The sequence below is a fragment of the Lissotriton vulgaris genome, chromosome 2_1 (assembly GCF_964263255.1).
Source record: "Lissotriton vulgaris chromosome 2_1, aLisVul1.2, whole genome shotgun sequence".
NCBI classification, from domain to species: Eukaryota; Metazoa; Chordata; class Amphibia; order Caudata; family Salamandridae; genus Lissotriton; species Lissotriton vulgaris.
In genome coordinates, this window is record NC_141687.1 from 827,936,366 (window position 1) to 827,959,650 (window position 23,285).

General features: G+C 46.8%; 1 protein-coding gene across 1 annotated transcript in view; it reads right to left on the reverse strand.

The window, feature by feature from the left end:
* Positions 1-23,285, reverse strand: part of LOC147731233 (lanosterol synthase-like) — a 175,576-nt gene that overhangs the window by 51,547 nt on the left and 100,744 nt on the right. The window contains exons 12-15 of the mRNA XM_086956238.1: positions 20,793-20,849; positions 19,837-19,908; positions 1,372-1,422; positions 861-1,010 (exon numbers count right to left, since the gene is read on the reverse strand). Of these exons, the coding sequence (XP_086812364.1) occupies positions 861-1,010; positions 1,372-1,422; positions 19,837-19,908; positions 20,793-20,849 (330 nt within the window). The remainder of the gene's footprint in view (positions 1-860; positions 1,011-1,371; positions 1,423-19,836; positions 19,909-20,792; positions 20,850-23,285) is intronic.

Genomic DNA, 23,285 nt, shown 5'->3' on the forward strand with positions numbered 1-23,285 from the left:
TGCATTTCACAATTTTAGGAATCGCAACCATGTTGCGATTTCTAAAATTGCGATTGCATTTAAGAAATCGCAATTTGAGATTTCTTAAATGCTATGCATGATTATTTTAAAATTGAGAATTCGCAATTTGGAATGGGTAAAATAGCATGAAGTTGAACTTCATGCTAAATTACTGAAAACTTTCAAATATGCACAAATTGCATTTTTGAAAGTTTAAATTTACACACTCACATGCCCCAAGGGCATGTGTGTGTGTAAATGGATCTTAAAGTTAAGCTTCAGGGGTGCAGGGAGGGGTTCTTTGGACCCCCCCCCACCCCCCACCCCCCCTGCACCCTTGAAATTGCATTAACATTTTGCGATTCGCAAAATGGAATTCGCAAAATGCGATTGCCTTCCCATTCATTCCTATGGGCCTTTTGGCCCATAGGAATCAATGGGAAGGGTTTCCTTAATTGCGATTCGCAAATTGTGAATCGCAATTAAGGAAAAATACCGAATCGCAAAAGAAATTGCGAAATTTTCAAGCATTGCCATTTGCGATTTCTAAATTGCGATTCCTTAATTTTCGCAATTTAGAAATCGCAAATGGAAACAATGATGCATCTACCCACTAGAGACTTATTGTGTCCTGATTGCTAACTATCTGAGGGAAGGAATTAAATATCTAGACCGACCCCTGGGCCCTTCTACAAATGCCGCGTGTTAATGCCCTCTTAAATGCCCAAGCAAGGAAAGAAAATCTCTAGACCTACCCCTGCAGTGTCATGCCTCCAGGGGTCTGAAGAGCATCCTCTGATTGCAACAATAGGGAGGAACCTTCTCACTCCCAGCATCTGAAGCTTCTACGAGGTACTCACCACATTGACAGCGTCAAACAGACGATTGTTGGGAATGTGATCTGTTATAAATGGGCACGTTTCCTGCAGCAACATTACAGCTTTGAGCCCCTCAGCAGTGCAGTCTGCAACGATCCAGCCACAGTCCCGGGTGCTAAAGGGGAATCCTCCCTGTAAGAATGCAAGGCACACTGAGGCGAGGACGAGAAGTAGTTCATGTTTGGGCAGCCAGAGATAAACACATGTTAATCAAAACTAGAGGAAATTAACAGAATGGGAAAAGGGGGTGGTGGGGTTTGATGAGAGGATAAAGGAGAGGTTGACAAGAAGATACGGACAGACTGAGAAAAAAGGCTGTAGTGGTGAAAGGGAAGTGGTGAAAGGGAAATGGCAGAAAGGAGAGGGAGTACACCTGAGGGAGTTTGAATAGAATGTGGGGAGGATTTGAGAACTAGGACAGTGTGCTAATGGAAGCAAAAGGGACAGATCAAGAAATGGTGAAATTGCAGGAGGTGAAAAGACCAAGACATACCTTATTCATTTGTCGGTAATACTTCTGATAGTCAGGAGGATTGTCAGGTATCTGGAAAAAATAAGATGGGAAAATTGTAAAATAGGTAGCAAGGTGAATTACTGATTAATAACACTGATTTTACATCTTGAAATGTTTCAGAACTTGACACCCTTTGAATTCTTCTGCCACGCTGTGACTGGATAAAGAAGTTTTTTAAAACATCAAATATCTGATTACCAATAGCAAATGTCTAATCAGATGACAACATTGACAAGAAACCAGAATCAAATTAGCTTCTACATTATCTTGAGAGCCTTTCTGGAGCTTTTGCTTTTAAAGCATAGTAATATTTTAGCCAGCATCTTCTCTATTGGGGACGGTGGCCTGGATGCAGTGTTGTTCGGATTCATGACAGGTACCAATCTGCAAAACTCTGTATTACAAGTAAGATACTTCATCTGCAGATCAGATCTCTCACATAGTAACACGTTTTGCATCAAGTTGCAAGTGGTATGGTTCAAAACAGGTGAGACAGAGGTAAAATCAGGAATAGGTCCAGTATTCTGGCTCATGCATGTACCATGATAAAGCAGGCAAAACAAATACAAGATTTAGACCAAATGATAAAGATAAATGGGGGGTTTTCAGCTGTCAATGGTCTTGTTAGGGCCAGAAGAGTCATTGAGAAGAGCCTGGCCTAGAAGGCCTGCCTGCTAATACTCTATAGATTATATAATCCCAACAAATCAGATATTTTAATTCTGCTTTGTCGATTTAAGTGTCTTCTTCAATAGTGCAACTGTGTCATGCAAAAATATTTACGAAGAAGCACGTGCCACCATTGCACATTTCTGTCAATATTAGAGTTACAAGATCTGGGTACTTTTGCGTGCTCTGGGAGAAGGAATCACACACATTCATTTGGGCAGGGGCTAGTCAACTGCAGAAAAGTTCAGAATGCCCATGCAGAAAACAATTCTTGCACAGACCAAGAGATGATGAGCAAAATGATCCTGGACCTCACTGCAGTGACAGAGAGGGAAATAGGATGGTTTTAAGGCCAACTGAATGCATGTTGATGCAAGGGTCAAATTGACAATACTCTGCTGATACCCCAGGACATGATCTTAATAGTTTTTTAATACTATTCGGAAACCAGTGATAGGATGTACGAAAATTACCAGGTGTTGGAAATCTAACTATGACCCACAAAGCAAAAGAAAGGCATAGGATGAAGAAGAACGAATATGCTACTTACCAGTATACATCTGTTCTTGGCATGTAGGGCTGCTGACATTCATATCTGTGCATAGATTGCCGCCTAGTGTTGGGTCCGGATGATTGCACATTGTTGTCCTGGAAGTGTCTTCGAAGTATCACGAGATAGGCGACTCCTCCCCTGGACTACAGTTTTTCACCATTGTGGCAGAGATGGAGTGTAATACAGTGAATGATGTCCATGCTACATAGTAATTCTGAATGCTACAGCTGCTACAGGCGCCGGGGGGGAGGGTGGGCGATATGAATGTCAGCAGCCCTACATGCCAAGAACAGATGCATACCGGTAAGTAGCATATTCGGTTCGAGGCATGTGGGCTGCTGAATTCATATCTGTGCATAGATTATCTAGCAGTCCCTCCTGTTAGCGGCGGCTGCCCGTGCCAGCTGCAGCAGTCTGAAAAAGAGTTTTGAGAACAGCCTGTCCTACAGCTGCCTGCTGTCTTGAATGTACATCTACGCAGTAGTGTTTTGTAAATGTATGTATAGTGGACCATGTGGCTGCTTTACATATCTCTTCTAGAGGAATATTCCCCAGGAAAGCATGGATGCGCCTAACTTACGTGTGGAGTGTGCTCTTGGAGGAATGGTTAGTGTGCGTTTAGCTTTTGCATAGCAAATCTGTATACACTTAACAATCCATCTGGCTATTCCTGCTTTGGAAATGGGGTTGCCTTTGTGTTGTGGAGAAAAGGCAACAAACAGTTGTTTTGTCTTCCTGAAATCCTGTGTTCTGTCTATATAGGACATGAGAGCCCTCTTGACATCTAATGTGTGTAGAGATCTCTCTGCGACATTTTCTGGATTAGGATAGAAAACAGGCAGTTCTATGGTTTGGTTCATGTGGAACTGCGAAATCACCTTAGGCATGAATGTAGAGTTGGTGCGTAGTCCAACTCTATTTGCGTGGACCTGTATGAATGGCTCTTGAATGGTTCGTGCCTGGAGTTCACTAACTCTTCTCAGTGATGTAATGGCTACTAGGAAAGCAACTTTCCAGGTCAGAAATTGAATCTCACAAGAGTGTAGAGGTTCAAAAGGTGTTCCCATCAGTTTGGTGAGGACCACATTGAGGTTCCAGACTGGTGAAGGTGGGTGTCTGGGGGGAATCACTCTTTTAAGTCCCTCCAGAAAAGCTTTAATGGCAGGCACTCTGAATAGTGAGAGGTGCTGCCTGTTCTGAAGATAAGCTGCTATTGCGGATAAATGTATACGAATGGAACTGTTCGCTAGATTACATCTGTATAAATGCAACAAATAACAGATAATGTTTTGAATTGATGCATCCAGTGGGTTAATGTGATTATGGTTACAATATATGACAAACCGTTTCCATTTAGCCGCATAGCATGCTCTGGTTGTGGGTCTTCTTGCCTCCTTGATGATATTCATACATTCTGGCGGCAAGTTGAGGTAGCCAAATTCTAAGACTTCAGGAGCCAGATCGCTAGGTTGAGCTGTTGCGGATCTGGGTGCTGAATTTTGCCATGGCTCTGCGTTAAAAGTCTGGGCGTTAGCCGCAGTCTTTGATGCGGTACCACGGAAAGTTCTACTAGCGTGGTGTACCATGGCTGGCGTGCCCACGTTGGAGCAACCAGGATGAGTGTCATCGAGTGTTGCTTCAGCTAGCGTGCCACCAGCGGTATTAGAGGTGCTGGGGGAAAAGCGTACGCAAATCTGCCTGACCAGTTCATCCATATCGCATTGCCCTGCGACTGCGGATGTGGGAACCTGGCGGTGAAGCTCTGGCATTTTGCGTTTTCCCTTGTGGCGAATAGGTCTATCTCTGGATGACCCCACTGCTGGAAGTACGGTTGGAGTACTGATGGATGTATCTCCCACTCGTGCATCTGGTGGCTGTGTCTGCTGAGCAGATCTGCCGTCTGGTTGTCCTTGCCCGGGAGGTGTTCCGCCATGAGGAAGATGTTCCTCTGAATGGCCCACTTCCACATCCTTTGCGCTAGATGTGACAACTGTGGAGAGTGTGTCCCTCCCTGCTTCTGTATGTAGTACATGGCAGTCATGTTGTCCGTCCGGATCAACACAACCTTGTTGCACAGGTGTACTTTGAAAGCTTTCAATGCCATGAAGATTGCCATCAATTCCAGAAGGTTGATGTGCATCTTCTTTTACTGTGTCATCCAACGTCCCTGCACTGTGTAATGGAGTACATGAGCTCCCCATTCTTGGAGAGATGCGTCCGTCGTCAGTATTATCTGTGGTACAGGCTATTGGAACGGCCGGCCCTTGCAAAGGTTTTGTGGGTTCCACCAATGCAGAGAGTTGTATGCCCGACCGCTCACCAACACTAGGTCTTTCTATTGTCCTTGAGCCCGATTCCACTGACGTGCCAAGCACTCCTGAAGCGGGTGCATATGTAGTCTCGCGTGCGGGACTATGAAGATGCAGGAGGCCATCATGCCTATCAACTGCATGAACACTCTTGCTGGAAGCGAGTGTTGGGGTCTGAATTTTTTTATCAGCAATTGCATGCTGTTTATCCTCACTCAATTTGGCTGAGCTTTGGCTGCCAGAGTGTCTATTGTCACGCCCAGGTACTGTTGCACGTGGGCGGGCTGAAGATATGACTTTGGATAATTCAGCGAGAATCCCAGATTGTGAAGAAGATGAATGGTGTGGGACATGTGGCTGGCACACTGCTGGGCCGTCTTTGCTTGGATAAGCCAGTCGTCCAGATAAGGGTAGACATGTATGTGCTGTCTCCTTAGGTGTGCTTCTACTGTCGCTACTGTGGACTGGGTAAGAGTGGTCTGCTTAATTCAGACACTCTGTTCATCACCACCCCCTTTTCTAAATCGTTTTTGGCCACTATAGGTGTGGCAGGGTTTACTCAGACATGAGTCCCTTTCTCACTGCTCCATCAGGATTCAAGCAAGCCGGGCCGAAGACGGCTGAAATGCCAGAAACCGGTCCCCGGTAGCTTGTCTCCTTTCTGGTGAAGAATTGGCTTGGTAGTTTAGTCTGCCCTGTTCCCATGATGCACTGGGCCAGGGACAGACTGATTTGCATATAGCCAGGTTCTGAGCTGGGATGGGGCAGTGAGATAAATAACGGTGATGGATCAAGCCCTGATCTTTGGACTGGGTAAGAGTGGTCTGCTTAATTCAGACACTCTGTTCATCACCACCCCCTTTTCTAAATCGTTTTTGGCCACTATAGGTGTGGCAGGGTTTACTCAGACATGAGTCCCTTTCTCACTGCTCCATCAGGATTCAAGCAAGCCGGGCCGAAGACGGCTGAAATGCCAGAAACCGGTCCCCGGTAGCTTGTCTCCTTTCTGGTGAAGAATTGGCTTGGTAGTTTAGTCTGCCCTGTTCCCATGATGCACTGGGCCAGGGACAGACTGATTTGCATATAGCCAGGTTCTGAGCTGGGATGGGGCAGTGAGATAAATAACGGTGATGGATCAAGCCCTGATCTTTGGACTGGTTAAGAGTGGTCTGCTTAATTCAGACACTCTGTTCATCACCACCCCCTTTTCTAAATCGTTTTTGGCCACTATAGGTGTGGCAGGGTTTACTCAGACATGAGTCCCTTTCTCACTGCTCCATCAGGATTCAAGCAAGCCGGGCCGAAGACGGCTGAAATGCCAGAAACCGGTCCCCGGTAGCTTGTCTCCTTTCTGGTGAAGAATTGGCTTGGTAGTTTAGTCTGCCCTGTTCCCATGATGCACTGGGCCAGGGACAGACTGATTTGCATATAGCCAGGTTCTGAGCTGGGATGGGGCAGTGAGATAAATAACGGTGATGGATCAAGCCCTGATCTTTGGACTGGGTAAGAGTGGTCTGCTTAATTCAGACACTCTGTTCATCACCACCCCCTTTTCTAAATCGTTTTTGGCCACTATAGGTGTGGCAGGGTTTACTCAGACATGAGTCCCTTTCTCACTGCTCCATCAGGATTCAAGCAAGCCGGGCCGAAGACGGCTGAAATGCCAGAAACCGGTCCCCGGTAGCTTGTCTCCTTTCTGGTGAAGAATTGGCTTGGTAGTTTAGTCTGCCCTGTTCCCATGATGCACTGGGCCAGGGACAGACTGATTTGCATATAGCCAGGTTCTGAGCTGGGATGGGGCAGTGAGATAAATAACGGTGATGGATCAAGCCCTGATCTTTGGACTGGGTAAGAGTGGTCTGCTTAATTCAGACACTCTGTTCATCACCACCCCCTTTTCTAAATCGTTTTTGGCCACTATAGGTGTGGCAGGGTTTACTCAGACATGAGTCCCTTTCTCACTGCTCCATCAGGATTCAAGCAAGCCGGGCCGAAGACGGCTGAAATGCCAGAAACCGGTCCCCGGTAGCTTGTCTCCTTTCTGGTGAAGAATTGGCTTGGTAGTTTAGTCTGCCCTGTTCCCATGATGCACTGGGCCAGGGACAGACTGATTTGCATATAGCCAGGTTCTGAGCTGGGATGGGGCAGTGAGATAAATAACGGTGATGGATCAAGCCCTGATCTTTGGACTGGGTAAGAGTGGTCTGCTTAATTCAGACACTCTGTTCATCACCACCCCCTTTTCTAAATCGTTTTTGGCCACTATAGGTGTGGCAGGGTTTACTCAGACATGAGTCCCTTTCTCACTGCTCCATCAGGATTCAAGCAAGCCGGGCCGAAGACGGCTGAAATGCCAGAAACCGGTCCCCGGTAGCTTGTCTCCTTTCTGGTGAAGAATTGGCTTGGTAGTTTAGTCTGCCCTGTTCCCATGATGCACTGGGCCAGGGACAGACTGATTTGCATATAGCCAGGTTCTGAGCTGGGATGGGGCAGTGAGATAAATAACGGTGATGGATCAAGCCCTGATCTTTGGACTGGGTAAGAGTGGTCTGCTTAATTCAGACACTCTGTTCATCACCACCCCCTTTTCTAAATCGTTTTTGGCCACTATAGGTGTGGCAGGGTTTACTCAGACATGAGTCCCTTTCTCACTGCTCCATCAGGATTCAAGCAAGCCGGGCCGAAGACGGCTGAAATGCCAGAAACCGGTCCCCGGTAGCTTGTCTCCTTTCTGGTGAAGAATTGGCTTGGTAGTTTAGTCTGCCCTGTTCCCATGATGCACTGGGCCAGGGACAGACTGATTTGCATATAGCCAGGTTCTGAGCTGGGATGGGGCAGTGAGATAAATAACGGTGATGGATCAAGCCCTGATCTTTGGACTGGGTAAGAGTGGTCTGCTTAATTCAGACACTCTGTTCATCACCACCCCCTTTTCTAAATCGTTTTTGGCCACTATAGGTGTGGCAGGGTTTACTCAGACATGAGTCCCTTTCTCACTGCTCCATCAGGATTCAAGCAAGCCGGGCCGAAGACGGCTGAAATGCCAGAAACCGGTCCCCGGTAGCTTGTCTCCTTTCTGGTGAAGAATTGGCTTGGTAGTTTAGTCTGCCCTGTTCCCATGATGCACTGGGCCAGGGACAGACTGATTTGCATATAGCCAGGTTCTGAGCTGGGATGGGGCAGTGAGATAAATAACGGTGATGGATCAAGCCCTGATCTTTGGACTGGGTAAGAGTGGTCTGCTTAATTCAGACACTCTGTTCATCACCACCCCCTTTTCTAAATCGTTTTTGGCCACTATAGGTGTGGCAGGGTTTACTCAGACATGAGTCCCTTTCTCACTGCTCCATCAGGATTCAAGCAAGCCGGGCCGAAGACGGCTGAAATGCCAGAAACCGGTCCCCGGTAGCTTGTCTCCTTTCTGGTGAAGAATTGGCTTGGTAGTTTAGTCTGCCCTGTTCCCATGATGCATTGGGCCAGGGACAGACTGATTTGCATATAGCCAGGTTCTGAGCTGGGATGGGGCAGTGAGATAAATAACGGTGATGGATCAAGCCCTGATCTTTGGACTGGGTAAGAGTGGTCTGCTTAATTCAGACACTCTGTTCATCACCACCCCCTTTTCTAAATCGTTTTTGGCCACTATAGGTGTGGCAGGGTTTACTCAGACATGAGTCCCTTTCTCACTGCTCCATCAGGATTCAAGCAAGCCGGGCCGAAGACGGCTGAAATGCCAGAAACCGGTCCCCGGTAGCTTGTCTCCTTTCTGGTGAAGAATTGGCTTGGTAGTTTAGTCTGCCCTGTTCCCATGATGCACTGGGCCAGGGACAGACTGATTTGCATATAGCCAGGTTCTGAGCTGGGATGGGGCAGTGAGATAAATAACGGTGATGGATCAAGCCCTGATCTTTGGACTGGGTAAGAGTGGTCTGCTTATTTCAGACACTCTGTTCATCACCACCCCCTTTTCTAAATCGTCTACTGTCGCCAGGCACTTTGTGAACACACTGGGTGCCGTTGTTACTCTTAAAGGGAGGACTTTGAACTGATAATGTTGGTTTTGAATAGTGAACCTGAGATACTGTCTGTGTGATGGGTGTTTGGGTATATGGAAATACGCATCTTTTAGATCCAGTGTTGCGAGGAAGTCTCTGTGACTGAGTAATGGAAGAACCTGCTGTAAGGGGAGCATATGAAAATGCTCTGACAGAATGTATCTGTTTAGAGGCCTGAGGTCCAGTATGGGTCTGAGAGACCCGTCCTTTTTGGGTATTAAGAAATACAGAGAGTACACCCCTGAGCCTTGGTCCTCTACAGGGACGAGCTCTATGGCTCCTTTTTGCAGCATGCTGACTACTTCCTGCTGCAATAAGTGTAAGTGCTCTGCGGACATAGGACGGTGTCTTGGTGGTATGTTGGGTGGAGTGGATATCAGCTCTAGACAGTACCCGTACTGGACAATGTCTCTTACCCACCTGTCTGTGGTGATGGATTTCCACACCGGCAGGAACTGTTGCAGTCTCCTCCCGACAGGTGTTATATGGTCGGGGGCAGTGACAGAACGTGACTGTTTGTTATTGGCAGAGGATCTGGAATTGTTGTTTCCTCTTCCTCTGCCCTTGATGTTCTTTCCACGATATCCACCCCTGTTGTGTTTATTGTAGGTGGATTGTGTACCTCCTTTATTATACTGTGTCTGCTGTGTGGTTTGGCCTCTTGAAGGTCCTCTAGTATTGGAGCGACGAAAAGAGCCACCCCGAAACTGCTGTGACTGCAGAGCCCCCATAGACTTCGCAGTCTCGGTGTCTTTTTTAATCTTTTCAAGGGTGGTGTCAACCTCCGGTCCAAATAAGTAGTCCGGGTTAGCTGGCTGATTGAGGATAGTAGTTTGTATTTCTGGTTTGAATCCTGAGATTCTTAACCAGGCATGCCTTCTTAACATGACGCTAGTGTTAATGGCCCTGGCTGCAGTGTCAGCTGCGTTTAGCGCGCACTTGATGGAAGCATTGGTTATAAGCTTTCCTTCTTGGATTAGTAGCTCCACTCCCTCCTTGTACTGATCTGGTAGGTGTTGCAACAGTGTCTCCAGGGTATCATAATGGGACCTGTCATATCTGGCTAAGAGGGCCTGAGTGTTGGCAATGCGCCAGATGTTAGCCGCCTGCGCTGCCACTCTCTTTCCTGAAGTTTCCAGTACTTTTGACTCTTTGTCAGGAGGGGGAGCGTCACCTGTAGTTTGGGAGTTTGCCCTCTTTCGTGCATTAGAAACAACTAATGAGTCCAATGGCAACTGTCCTCTTATATAAGTAGGGTCCACAGGTGCCGGTCTATATTTCTTTTCAATTCTAGGGTATAATACCCTTGCCCTGGTGGTTTCCTTAAAAATTTCACCAGCATGCTTAAGGACCCCTTTCAGCATGGGCTGATTCTTGACGGTTCTTTCCGAAGTGGAAAAGGTGTCGACCAGAAAATCTTCCTCAACAGGGTCAGCATGTAGTTGCACATCATGGTTACTTGCCGCTCTTTCAATAAGGGCGTTGAAGGCAGTGGTGTCCTCAGTAGGAGATGTTTTTACATTGTATGCATGTGTGTCAGGGGCATTTTGCGGATCCCTTGGGTCAGCTGGGTCTGCCCATGGTTGGTTCTGATCATCGGGATCAGTGTCCACATGATAAGTGTCATCCTCATTTTCGTCATCCCCTGCATCCACATCTGAGTATGTGGGTGAAAAAGACTGAGGTTCTTGTCCATAGGATTTGCAAAGGTTCCACAAGAACTGGCGATGTGGTTGAATCCCTCTTCTTTTTTAATGGAATCTTATATGACTCCATGGGTGTTTCTGGTATTATTTTCCTCTTATACATGGACAAACTACCAGTGACCAAGTCGAACTGCCTCGACTCCTGTTCTTCAGGCTCCTCTGTAGCCCCCAGTCCCATCCACACTCCTTTAGTGGCTCCGATACCCCTTTTGGGTTCGAACATCTTCGGTCGCACCATCGGTGGCAACCAGAATTTGATTGGCGTCGATGCGGTCTGAATGTTTCCGACCAACTTCGTGGTTGGGGCCTTCTTCGGCCCGACCGTTGTAGCCTTTTCTCTGATGCGTTGGAGTGACTCCGACACCTCTTTGGATACGAATGGGGTCGGCTGCGTCGACTCGACAGGGTCCTTGGAGCCAGTCTTTGTCTTGGCCGCAGGCCTTGTCCGAGGATCGACCCCTCTTTGGGTTCGAGCCTTTTGTCTGTGTTGGCTCTCTTCGGCGCCGACTTCGTCGGTTCGACAGCCTTGACTTTGGTCGTCAGTGCCCCAACCTTCGGCTCGACGACCTTTTTGAACTTCTTGGTATCGACGGCCTTTTTCTGTTTCTTCGGCTCCGAGGGGTTCGATGCCTTGGAACCGACCAGAGTCAGCTGCACTTTTGGTTTCGGTTTTGGCAGTGATGGTTTCGATTTCTTTGGATCGACCGATGGCAGTTTCGATACCAATGGCTCTTTATATATGTTCGTAGCCGGGCCTTTAAGCGGGGCTGTAGAACGAGTCGGTAGATCTTGGGTAAGGCCTTGTGGCGATCCCTTGACCTGAGCCTTATCAAGTGCTTCATCGTCGGCCCCCGTATCGACGGTTGGGCTTAGCTCCTCGCCTGAGCTATCTTCTACGGCCCAAAGGGCCTGTACGTCGTCTCCTACGTCATCAACGACGTTTTCTTCTTCTTCCAAAATTTCTTCATCTTCGGCGTCATACTCGGAGTCATGCCCCGAAACAGGATCCGAGTGTTCTTCCCGATCCTCCAGATCAACGACCTCTTCGTCTTCGGTCCCGAAGATGTTTTCTGGATTAGGCGCTGATCTTTGCAACTCTAATCGAGCCGCGCGTCGAATTCGAAGAGTTTTCTTCGACCTGAACCGGGCACAGGCCATACAGTTGGCTTTGTTGTGATCCGGGGACAGGCACTTGTTGCACACCGGGTGGACATCGATGTGCGGGTATTTTGCATTGCAAAGTGGACACCTCTTGAATGGGCTTCTTTCCATTGTAGATCGAAGATCGGGTCGAGTGTGGAAAGAAAACGGTCTAATTCCTCGATGTACCCTCGAAGCAAAGTTATCGGTACCGAACGAAACTATACCGACGCTGCCGAAAGCCTTTTGGCTTTGTAGAAAGTTTTCCTAACTTGAGCTAAGATAGTAACATCCGAACCCAATGGCGGAAAAAAACAATCTGAGGATGGAGGGGATGCCCATGTGCACTGTAGTCCAGGGGAGGAGTCACCTGTCTTGTGATACTTCGAAGACTCTTCCAGGACAACAATGTGCAATCATCCGGACCCAACACTAGGCGGCGATCTATGCACAGATATGAATTCAGCAGCCCACATGCCTCGAACATGTACCTCGCTTTCACTTCTCCCACTTTACCAGTATAGCATGTAGTTGGCAGAAAACCAGAATGCAATTTCAATCTAAAAAACTGATGTCAAGAGGTACTATTCACTTTATTTGGTATGTTTGTATTTTTTTTTTATTATTATTTACAAAACAAATCAGTACTTGCTTGTGGGAAGCTATTACAGTCACAGCTTTCTATGAGAATTTACATTTGTAAGCATTTATACGTGTGTAAATGAGCATGGTGTATATGTATGCTTGCATAAATAGTCAGAAAAGGTTAACCTCTTCCCCCACACTCCAACCAGTTTTGGCAACATTCTCTCCCCATTCCCACTGTCGCGATCCCTTGAGCGCCTCAAGACGGGAGAAACTGACTGTGTGCCCTGGAGGTATGGAAAACAACTACAGGTCCCAAAATGCTTAGCGCCTACTGAGGGGCGGTTCTATATAGGAGGAAACTTCCTGCTTTCCTCATCGGATATTCTTGTTCCGTAGACCAAGTACTTGCTGTCTCTCTGACCAGAACTTCAGTGTTCATTCTGTCCACAGGTTTGCCGTCTGGATCCCGTACGGCTCACTGCTGCATTGCGTATCGGCATTTCTGCCGGTTTGTTTTACCGCGTCTGCGTTCCTCCGTTGGCGAGCCTTCTTGCATCGGCTCATGCGGGGGAATCCTTGTTCTTCTATTTTGGAGTTACCGTGTCGGAGTTCCTCCGTTGGCCTGCCTTCTTGCATCGGCTCATGCGGAGGATCGTTGTTTCTGAAAGGGTTCTGATTGCATCCTTGCCCTCCGTTGGTGAGTCTCAATTCCGAGGCTCTTGCAGAGGACGAAATCACGCCATATACCCTCATTGTCCTACCAGGCTTGGAGGAGTAATTCCTGTTGGTCGAGTCTGCGTCTTGCGACTCCTGCTGGGAAGTATTGCGAAATTACATTACCACAAGTACCAGTTGAGGTATCGGAAGGATTCCTATATCATTGGCTCAGGTACTGTAACTTCATTTGTTCTCAACAGGGTGAAGGAACCCTTTATTGTTATTATTTCAATTCAACGTGTGTCATAGAATCACGGTGCTGACAAGGCGCTATACAAGACCTTCCCCTCTAATCACAGGTACTATCACACAAGTATCCAAAACATACATAGTCAAGGGAAAACATAATAGAGTGTAAGGGATAATTCTTTGTGTGTTACAGGGGAACATAGCTACATTCGTATCCTTTTCGGGATTGGATGATAAAGAGGTGCCATACCCTTACAGTACCGTGACCTTAGTTTCCTTTACAGGTATATGTTATTATTGGTGGGTTGTTGTGGTTGTGTTTTATCTAGTGCATAGAAACTGGTACCAACGGTCTTGTTGTTTGTCTTTCAGATCTCCCTCCCTGCTGTCCCCTTCCTTCCCCGCGGTTTTGCCCTCGCTTGATCCTTCCTTGACCCATGGCTATTACAGCAATCTGGGTTTGGATAGATCAGGAGGTGGCCTTGTTTTAACATCACACTGATCCTGAGGACTGAGAGTATAACAGAATATCCGACCCAAGTAATACTTCCTCCTGGTCAGTGGTTGTTGAAATGGCCTCTCTTGATGACGTGTTAGCTGCCTTAGTGCTGGTACAGTCGGAGTTGCTTTCCTCCAGGCAGGAGACAACAGAATTACGTAACAGACTGGATACCATTCAGAGGAATCCATTTAATGCAGGAGCATCGAGTACCACCCCTCCTAGTCCGGTGGTGGTGGAGGTGCCTGTCTCTATCCCTTTGGCCAACCCTGAACGCTTTAAAGGGGATGCGGGCTCAGTTCAGGTCTTTCTCACGCAGGTTATGTTGCATTTCTCTTGCAAGCCTCGATCTTTTCCCACCAATCAGGCAAAGGTTGCGTTCCTCATTTCATACTTGGCGGAGGACGCAGCCCAGTGGGCGGTTCCTTTGATTCAAAGAGATGACCTTGTCATTCATGATTGGGAAGCCTTTAGGGATGAATTCACGAGGGTATTCGATCGAAGGGCGGACTCTTACACCGCTGATAAAGAATTGTTGGGGCTACGACAAGGAACCCAGGACATCTTGACTTATCTGAATTCGTTTCGGAGGCTGGTGACGGAGACTAAGTGGCCTGAGGCCAAACAAGCCTCTCTGTTTCACCAGGGATTGAATGATGATATGAAAGATATCATTGCGCAGATCGATCCTCAGCCGGTTGCGTGTGAGGATTTAATTAATATGGTTCTGCGTTCTGACCATAGATTAAGGGAACGCAAGGGTGATACTAAGACCAAGAGTAGAACTATCCCTTCATATGGGCTTTCGAAGGCGGGTGACACTAACACGGCCACTGGCTCTGAACCCATGGATGTGGGGGCGGTTAGAGCCGCTTTAACTTCGACCGAGAAAGAGTTGCGTCGTAAAAACGGGCTCTGTCTCTACTGTGGCAAGAAAGGCCATTTTGTTAGGGAATGCCCTGTTAAACCCAAGATGTCTAGGTTTCGTCCTACCAGAGGCGTTTCAGCCGCAATGGAGAAGCCATCGGAAAACTAGAGGACTCCAAGGTGAACGAAGGGGTTCCTTGGAGTCAGGTTTGCATCCCTTCCTTGTTGAAGAATGTTGTAGGAGCACAACATCTGTTTATTGAAGTAATGTTATCCATACAGGATACGTGGATTACCATGCATGCTATGGTGGACTCGGGGGCCACAGGCATGTTCATGGATATGACAGAGGCAAAAAGAGTAGGGATACACTTGATTCCTAGACACAATAGCGATGAGATATATGCAGTGGATGGGAGAAAACTGGAACTAGGCCCCATTAGTTATCATACGGACGAAACAGAGATGCTGTTCGGGTGCCATAAAGAAAGGGTCATGTTCAACATAATCAAAGCCCCACAGTACGGTATCATATTAGGCATCCCTTGGTTGAAGCGTCACAACCCGGATATAGATTGGGATACAGGCACCATCAATATGAACTCCTCATACTGTTGGGAACATTGCTACGAGGTTAACAAGAGACCCTCTTCTGCTCTGGCTTGCGGAGAGTGTGTGGCCACGGCAGCAGAAAAGGATGTGCTTTTGCCTGAGGTATACGAAGAATACAAAGGGGTCTTTGACGAAGTTCAAGCGGAGGTGCTCCCTTCATATAGGCAATATGATTGTCAAATTGACCTTGTCCCTGGGGCTGTGGTTCCCAGTGGACGTTTGTATGCATTAACTGAACCAGAGAAAGTGCATCTGAGGGCCTATCTGGATAAGCTATTGGGACTGGGTTTCATTCGTCCTTCCAAATCCCCGGCTGCCTCCCCTCTTTTCTTTATTCCTAAAACAAATGGGGAATTGAGGGCGTGTGTGGACTTTAGGGCATTAAACGCGGTGACAGTTAAAAACAGGTATCCCCTTCCTCTGATCAATGTTTTATTGGAACAGGTGAAGTCGGCCACTATCTACACCAAGTTGGATTTAAAAGGCGCGTATCATCTGGTAAGAATGAGAAAAGGGGACAAATGGAAGACCGCCTTTAAAACCCGCTACGGTCTCTATGAGTATCTGGTCATGCCGTTTGGGCTTTGTAATGCCCCAGCGGCATTCCAGTACTTCCTCAATGAGGTGCTGCGAGAAATACTGGACCACTATGTTATCGTCTACATAGATTACATCCTCATCTACTCCGAGTCTGAGGAACTGCACGTCCATCATGTCAAATCAGTCTTACAGCTCCTACAGAAGCATAGCCTCTTCTGCAAACTGAGCAAATGCGACTTTCACGTTTCTACTGTAGAGTTTTTGGGGGTCATGCTCAGCTCGCATGACCAGGAGATGGCTGACAGAAAGATCAGAGCGGTGAAAGATTGGCCTGTTCCACAGAACGTGAAAGACGTTCAATGCTTCATCGGTTTGGCTAACTTTTACCGGCGGTTCATTAAGCAGTTCTCTCAGGTAGTGGCTCCCATCACACATCTGTTGAGGAAAGCACAGCCGTTCGTGTGGAATCAGGGGGCTCAAGAAGCCTTTGAAGCATTGAAGAAAGCATTTGTGTCTGCACCTGTACTAGCCCATCCCAATACTGACAAACCCTTCATTGTCGAGGCGGATGCCTCGGATGTGGCGCTCGGTGCCATACTTTCGCAAAGTCATGATCTAACAGGTCAACTACATCCGGTGGCGTATCTGTCTCGGAAGTTGAACGGGGCCGAGATCAATTACTGTATTGCGGAAAAAGAGCTCTTGGCGATTAAGGTCGCGTTCACTGAGGGGAGACATTTCTTGATGGGGGCCAAACACATGGTCACTGTTTATACCGACCACAGAAATCTACAATTTATGACTACTGCAAGACACCTCACTCCGAGGCAACTTAGATGGATGCTGTTCTTTTCGGAGTTTCATTTCATCATAACCTTCCGTCCGGGGGTGGAGCACAAGAAGGCCGATGCACTGACTCGCCAATCATCCCTTAAGTCTCGTGAAACTGGAGTGGAAACTGCTATCATCGATCCAGCCAAGATGGTATGTGTTATACAGCCGGATGCGTTTCTACAAGGAGTCCGTAAGGGTGTGAACACCTTTTATTGGAAGAACTGGTTGCGCAGTCATAAGGAATGGCAATTAAAGAATGGCTACCCCGTGAACCAAGGACGGTTGCTGATCCCTACAGTGCCTCTTCGAAAACAGGTGTTTCAGTGGTGCCATTGCTCTCCCAGTGCTGGGCATATGGGTCTTGAAAAAACGGTAGATCAAATCAATCGTCGGTGTTGATGGCCATCCATGAGATCCGATGTCAAGGCATGGATATCGCTGTGTGATGTCTGCGCTACTGTCAACGCTGATCATCGTCGCCCCGCTGGTCTTCTGCAACCAATGCCTACGCCTTCTGTTCCGTGGTAACGCATATCCTTGGATTCCGTGGTGGGCCTGCCCAAGGATCAAGGATGTACGGCTGTGTTGGTGGTTATTGATTTTCTGACTAAGATGGGGCATTTTATCGCCTGTCCCCAGGTGCCCACTGCAGGACAATTGGCGCGTATGTTGATGGTACACGTGGTTCGTCTGCATGGCCTGCCTAATGTGATCGTCTCGGATAGGGGTTCCAGTTCACGGCGAGATTTTGGAAGTCGTGGTGTTCTTCTTTGCATATAGAGACGGCTCCATCCACCCGCTTCCACCCACAAACTGATGGGCAGACGGAGTGCCTTAATCAGACGCTGAAGCAGTTTCTGAGGTACTATGTGGATCGCAGCAAGGACAATTGGGTGGACTATCTGTGGCTCGCGGAAGTGGCGTACAACAAAGCGACTCATAGTGCCACGCGGGTCTCGCCCTTTTACTGTTCCTATGGGCGTCATCCTCGCTTTCTTCCTTTTCTTCATCCCTTCCAGGACAGCAGGGTGCCGGAAGCAGCGAAGAGAATATCGCACATCAGGGATACATTGGTACAGGCACAGGCCAACCTTGTGGTATCCAAGATGGCATATAAGCGCACTGCTGATAAACACCGGCGGCCTGGCCCTTTGTATCAGGTGGAGGATCGTGTGTGGTTGTCTACCAGGAATATACAGCGCATCAACCCAGTGGCCATGAAATTGAAGCTACCGCAACACCTGAAAATCCATCCGGTGTTCCATGTTTCATTGTTGAAGCCTTCTTTGTCTTCCGTAAAACGCCTCCCGCCTCCCTCGTGGTGCAGGATGGGTTGGAATACGAGGTGGAGAGTATCCTTGATTCGAAGTGGCATGGGCGCGGCCTTCGGTATTTGGTATCCTGGAAAGGGTACGGGCCGGAGGAGAACACCTGGGAGCCTGCGTCTGGCGTACATACGCCTTGTCTGGTGGCTTTGTTTCATAGAAGGTTCCCTTCCCGTCCCGGCCCTCTTCGGCGCTCTCGGTGTGGGGGGATGTACTGTCACGATCCCTTGAGCGCCTCAAGACGGGAGAAACTGACTGTGTGCCCTGGAGGTATGGAAAACAACTACAGGTCCCAGAATGCTTAGCGCCTACTGAGGGGCGGTTCTATATAGGAGGAAACTTCCTGTTTTCCTCGTCGGATATTCTTGCTCTGTAGACCAAGTACTTGCTGTCTCTCTGACCAGAACTTCAGTGTTCATTCTGTCCACAGGTTTGCTGTCTGGATCCCGTACGGCTCACTGCTGCATTGCGTATCGGCATTTCTGCCGGTTTGTTTTACCGCGTCTGCGTTCCTCCGTTGGCGAGCCTTCTTGCATCGGCTCATGCGGAGGACTCCTAGTTCCTTTGTTGGGAGCTTAATGCGTCTGCGTTCCTCCGTTGGCGAGCCTTCTTGCATCGGCTCATGCGGAGGATAGTTGTTTCTGAAAGGGTTCCGATTGCATCCTTGCCCTACGTTGGTGAGTCTCAATTCCGAGGCTCTTGCAGAGGACGAAATCCCGCCATATACCCTCATTGTCCTACCAGGCTTGGTAGGAGTAATTCCTGTCGGTCGAGTCTGCGTCTTGCGACTCCTGCTGGGAAGTATTGCGAAATTACATTACCACAAGTACCAGTTGAGGTATCGGAAGGATTCCTATATCATTGGCTCAGGTACTGTAACTTCATTTGTTCTCAACAGGGTGAAGCAACCCTTTATTGTTATTATTTCAATTCAACGTGTGTCATAGAATCACGGTGCTGACAAGACGCTATACAAGACCTTCCCCTCTAATCACAGGTACTATCACACAAGTATCCAAAACATACATAGTCAAGGGAAAACATAATAGAGTGTAAGGGATAATTCTTTGTGTGTTACAGGGGAACATAGCTACATTCGTATCCTTCTCGGGATTGGATGATAAAGAGGTGCCATACCCTTACAGTACCGTGACCTTAGTTTCCTTTACAGGTATATGTTATTATTGGTGGGTTGTTGTGGTTGTGTTTTATCTAGTGCATAGAAACTGGTACCAACGGTCTTGTTGTTTGTCTTTCAGATCTCCCTCCCTGCTGTCCCCTTCCTTCCCCGCGGTTTTGCCCTCGCTTGATCCTTCCTTGACCCATGGCTATTACAGCAATCTGGTTTGGATAGATCAGGAGGTGGCCTTGTTTTAACATCACACTGATCCTGAGGACTGAGAGGATAACACCCACCTAGGGAACACATTTGCTCCTGTACATAACAGGAGTAAATCTAATTTACATAGTGTGGGATGTAATTTGCAAAAATCTGAGGTAATATTATGCATGTAAATCACTTTACAAATGTAAATTCACATTTCGAGATCACAGAACACACCAAAAGCACACTAAAGTTCAGGTAGTGTGTGAAAACAGCTAGTGAATTAGGCCTGAAAGACAACCTGTGAACCCCACAACCACTGCTGTTGAATAGGTATTGGGTGACAAGCCTCAGGTTCCTCTTCCAGTCTCTAAATGATTAAAAGGGGTCACCATTTTTACACTAGGACTATGGTTGAGGATGTTTTTCCACTTACCCAGGTTATGCTTTACAGTGGCTCCTCCTCAACCCATACATATTATACACAACAGCATAGTCCCATTGTCTCTTCACTCACTTGTGTGATCCGGAAGAACTCATGGGCCTTCTTCAAACAGGAGATGAATCCGGTCTGCCCCTGAGCTCCAGCCTGCCACAAGGAAGAAGACATGGTAACCACAATGATATCAACACTTTAATGAAGGAAAGCAGCAGATGGAGACATGAGAGGAAAATAGAAGAGTGGGAGAAAAGACAGCAAGAGATACAACTAGGGGTAAAATCAAGGATGGACACATGTGCAGATGACAGTGTGTGGAGCGAGGCGATGAAGGGAAGATGAAACAGCAGAGCACGGATATCAAATGTAGATCCAGGTCTCATCTGTGCCACATTTTCTGGAAAACCACTGACCATTTAAATGAGGTGTACTCACTGTATAGAAAGCCACTGTAAATGGAGATCACAAAAATGTAGCCTGGATCCAGGACTCCTGGAATCATGGTGGACAGCCCACCAGCAAAGAGTAATCAAAAAGGAGGTTGGGCAGGACAGCGAGTGAAAAGAGACATAAATCCATGAAGAATGCGAGTGATCCAAAAAGAAGGATGTAAAACTATGAAGAAGAGAGACTGAGAGAGAATGGCATGGAAGTTGGAGGAAGCAAATTGAAAAAGGAAAATCTCCAGCATTATTTGCAGGTCAAGGTTGTGGTCAAAATGATCCCCACGAGGGTCCCTGGTAAAGCAGACAGAACATGAGGTAAGTTGCATGCTATAAGATGGGACCAGGTTATTTTGTGCAACAGTGTGGTGACTTTTGTGCATTTCTTGGTGGAGGATTAAAGGCCGTACCGTGGGGATAGGTTAGGAATAGAAAACAGGTGGATATTTAGAGGGAACAGGTAAGGTCCATAAACTGAGGAAGGAGTAAAGGACTAGTGTTGAGAAGGTGAAACTTTCATGATACACTAACTGGCCTGAAAAGAAGAAGTACACAAACAAACACTCATATGTTTTTGAGTTTCTACTGCACCTCGAGAAAGGCTTGAGCTGCAAATGCTGTATCCCACAACTGGGAGCCATTGGTTCCCTGAAAAGCAAAAAAATGAAATACTCATGAAAACAAGAGTGACAGACATGCATCAAGTACAGTGTAACAAGTCCACAGTGTTTAGTATCTACATCGAATTTACAGGTGTAAGGATAGCATCCGGAGAAATGTGCATCTGTGTATTCTTCAAATTTCTACAATGCTCTTTCCTCCCTCCAACATCTATGGGTTGGCATCATCTGGAATAATTAAAGTATCTCAGTGATGTGCATTTACCCGGATTTCCATTGTAGGTGTTTAAACTCATTCGGCTTGAACAATTTTAGCCCTGTGGCATATGTCGATTGTTGTCAATTAAATTGGTAAGACAGCTCAGTAAGTTAGGTGTTCATTGTGGACATCCGTGTGCATTTGTTTGGCACAGGTGAGAATCGCAGTAGATAAGACTCAGTGTTTCATCCAACCGAGGTCAAGAAATTTATTACAACTGATTTGCACAAAACATTTACAGTGCTATGGGCCTGCTGTACCAAATGTGATTTAAAAGCAAGATGGTTACTATTGTATTATTATGCAGACATTCTCTCTGTGCCTTTTTAAGGTCTGGCTTGACAGCACATCTGTTTGCATAGTCTACTGTTACTAATTCTTTAAAGTATGCAAAGAGAGAGATTTGGCACCAGTTAGATAAATAAAATTCACACCTCATGCAATTGGCTAGCTAGTGCACCATTCTGCCTTCCAGAAAGTGCTTCCAATGCAATGCATGAGGGGCTACTTTACATCTGAGCAGTACACTCAATCATTAGGCTGGTTGTTACATTAAATTATAAATTATTTACCCCCTATTTGCATTCTATACAGAAAACAATGTGTTTTGCTACTTTTTCCTAGCACTGGTAAAGTCAATGTTTGCACTTTATTTTTGTTCGAAGAACCCTTTGCAGTCACCAGGTAGGTGACTCCTCCTTTTGGTGATAATGCACATGGGCATCGACTCCATCCTTAGATTGTCTTGCCATAGAGGTGATGATTGAGTTAGTAAGAGTAGAAAGTGATGTCTATGTATAGTGTATCTAAGTAAGATAATACTGCAACAGGTAAGGGTACCCGGGGAGGCGGGTGGGTGCATATGAATCTACAGCTCTATATGCCAAGAAAAGATGCATACTGGGTAAGCAGCATTTTCTGTTCGCGGCATATGAGCTGTAGATCATATGCGTTAGCATAGACTATATAGCAGTTCTTTCCCATGTGGTGGCTAACCTGTATCTGTTGCAGTGGTCTGAATTAGTGTTCTTAAAACAGCCTGGCCCACACTAGTTTGTTGTTTTGCTAACACATCTACACAATAGTGTTTTGTGAATATGTGTGGTGTAGACCATGTTGCAGCTTTGCAAATGTCATTTAAGGGTATGTTTCCTAAAAATGCCATGGAAGCCCCTATCTTGTGGGTGGAATGCGCTTTAGGGGAACTGTTAAGGTGCGTTTGGTTTTGAGGTAGCATATCTGTATGCACTTAACTATCCAGCGTGCAATACCTGCTTTTGAAATGGGTTGCCCTTATGTGGTGGTGAGAAAGCAACGAAGAGTTGTTTTGTCTTCCTAAAAGGTTTGGTTCTTTCAATGTAATAAAGTATTGCTCTTTTTACATCTAATGTGTGAAGAGCATGTTCTGCTACTGAGTCGGGTTGAAGAAAAAAAGACGGGTAACTCAACAGACTGGTTGAGATGAAAAGCAGGAATGACTGGGTAAAAATGTTGGGTTAGTCCTCAGAACAACTTTATTTTGGTGAATTTGTAAAAATGGTTCTTGTATGGTTAGTGCCTGGAGCTCACCAACTCTCCTAAGAGATGTGATGGCTATAAGGAAGGCTACTTTCCAAGTTAGAAATTGTAATTCGCATATGTGCATAGGCTCAAATGGTGGGCTCATGAGTCTTGTAAAGACTATATTAAGATTCCACACGGGAGAAGGTGGAAGTCTAGGAGGAATGATTTTTTTGAGTCCTTCCATAAAGGCTTTGATAGCGGGTACTCGAAACAAAGACAAGTGTTGTCTGTTTTGTAGGTAAGCCGCTATAGCGGCAAGTGTAATCGTAAAGATGTATATGCTAAGTTAGCACGTTGTAGGTGTAACAGATAGCAAATTATGTTTCGAGATGAGGCATCAAACAGATTGATTTGGGTTTTAGTACAACAAATTGCAAATCGTTTCCATTTTGCTGCATAGCATGCTCTTGTGGTAGGACATCTAGCCTCTTTAACCCCTTCCATGCTCGTGACGGAACCATTCCGTCATGAGTCACGGTTGGACTGTGCGGATGACGGAATGGTTCCGTCACGACCACGCCCGCAATTGGAATGTCCAGCACAGGGCTGGAATTCCGGCCGCACGCAAGCAGTTAATGACGTTCATGCAGTCTGAGGGAGGTTAAGGTAGCCAAATTCTAAGACTTCAGGTGCCAGTTTGTA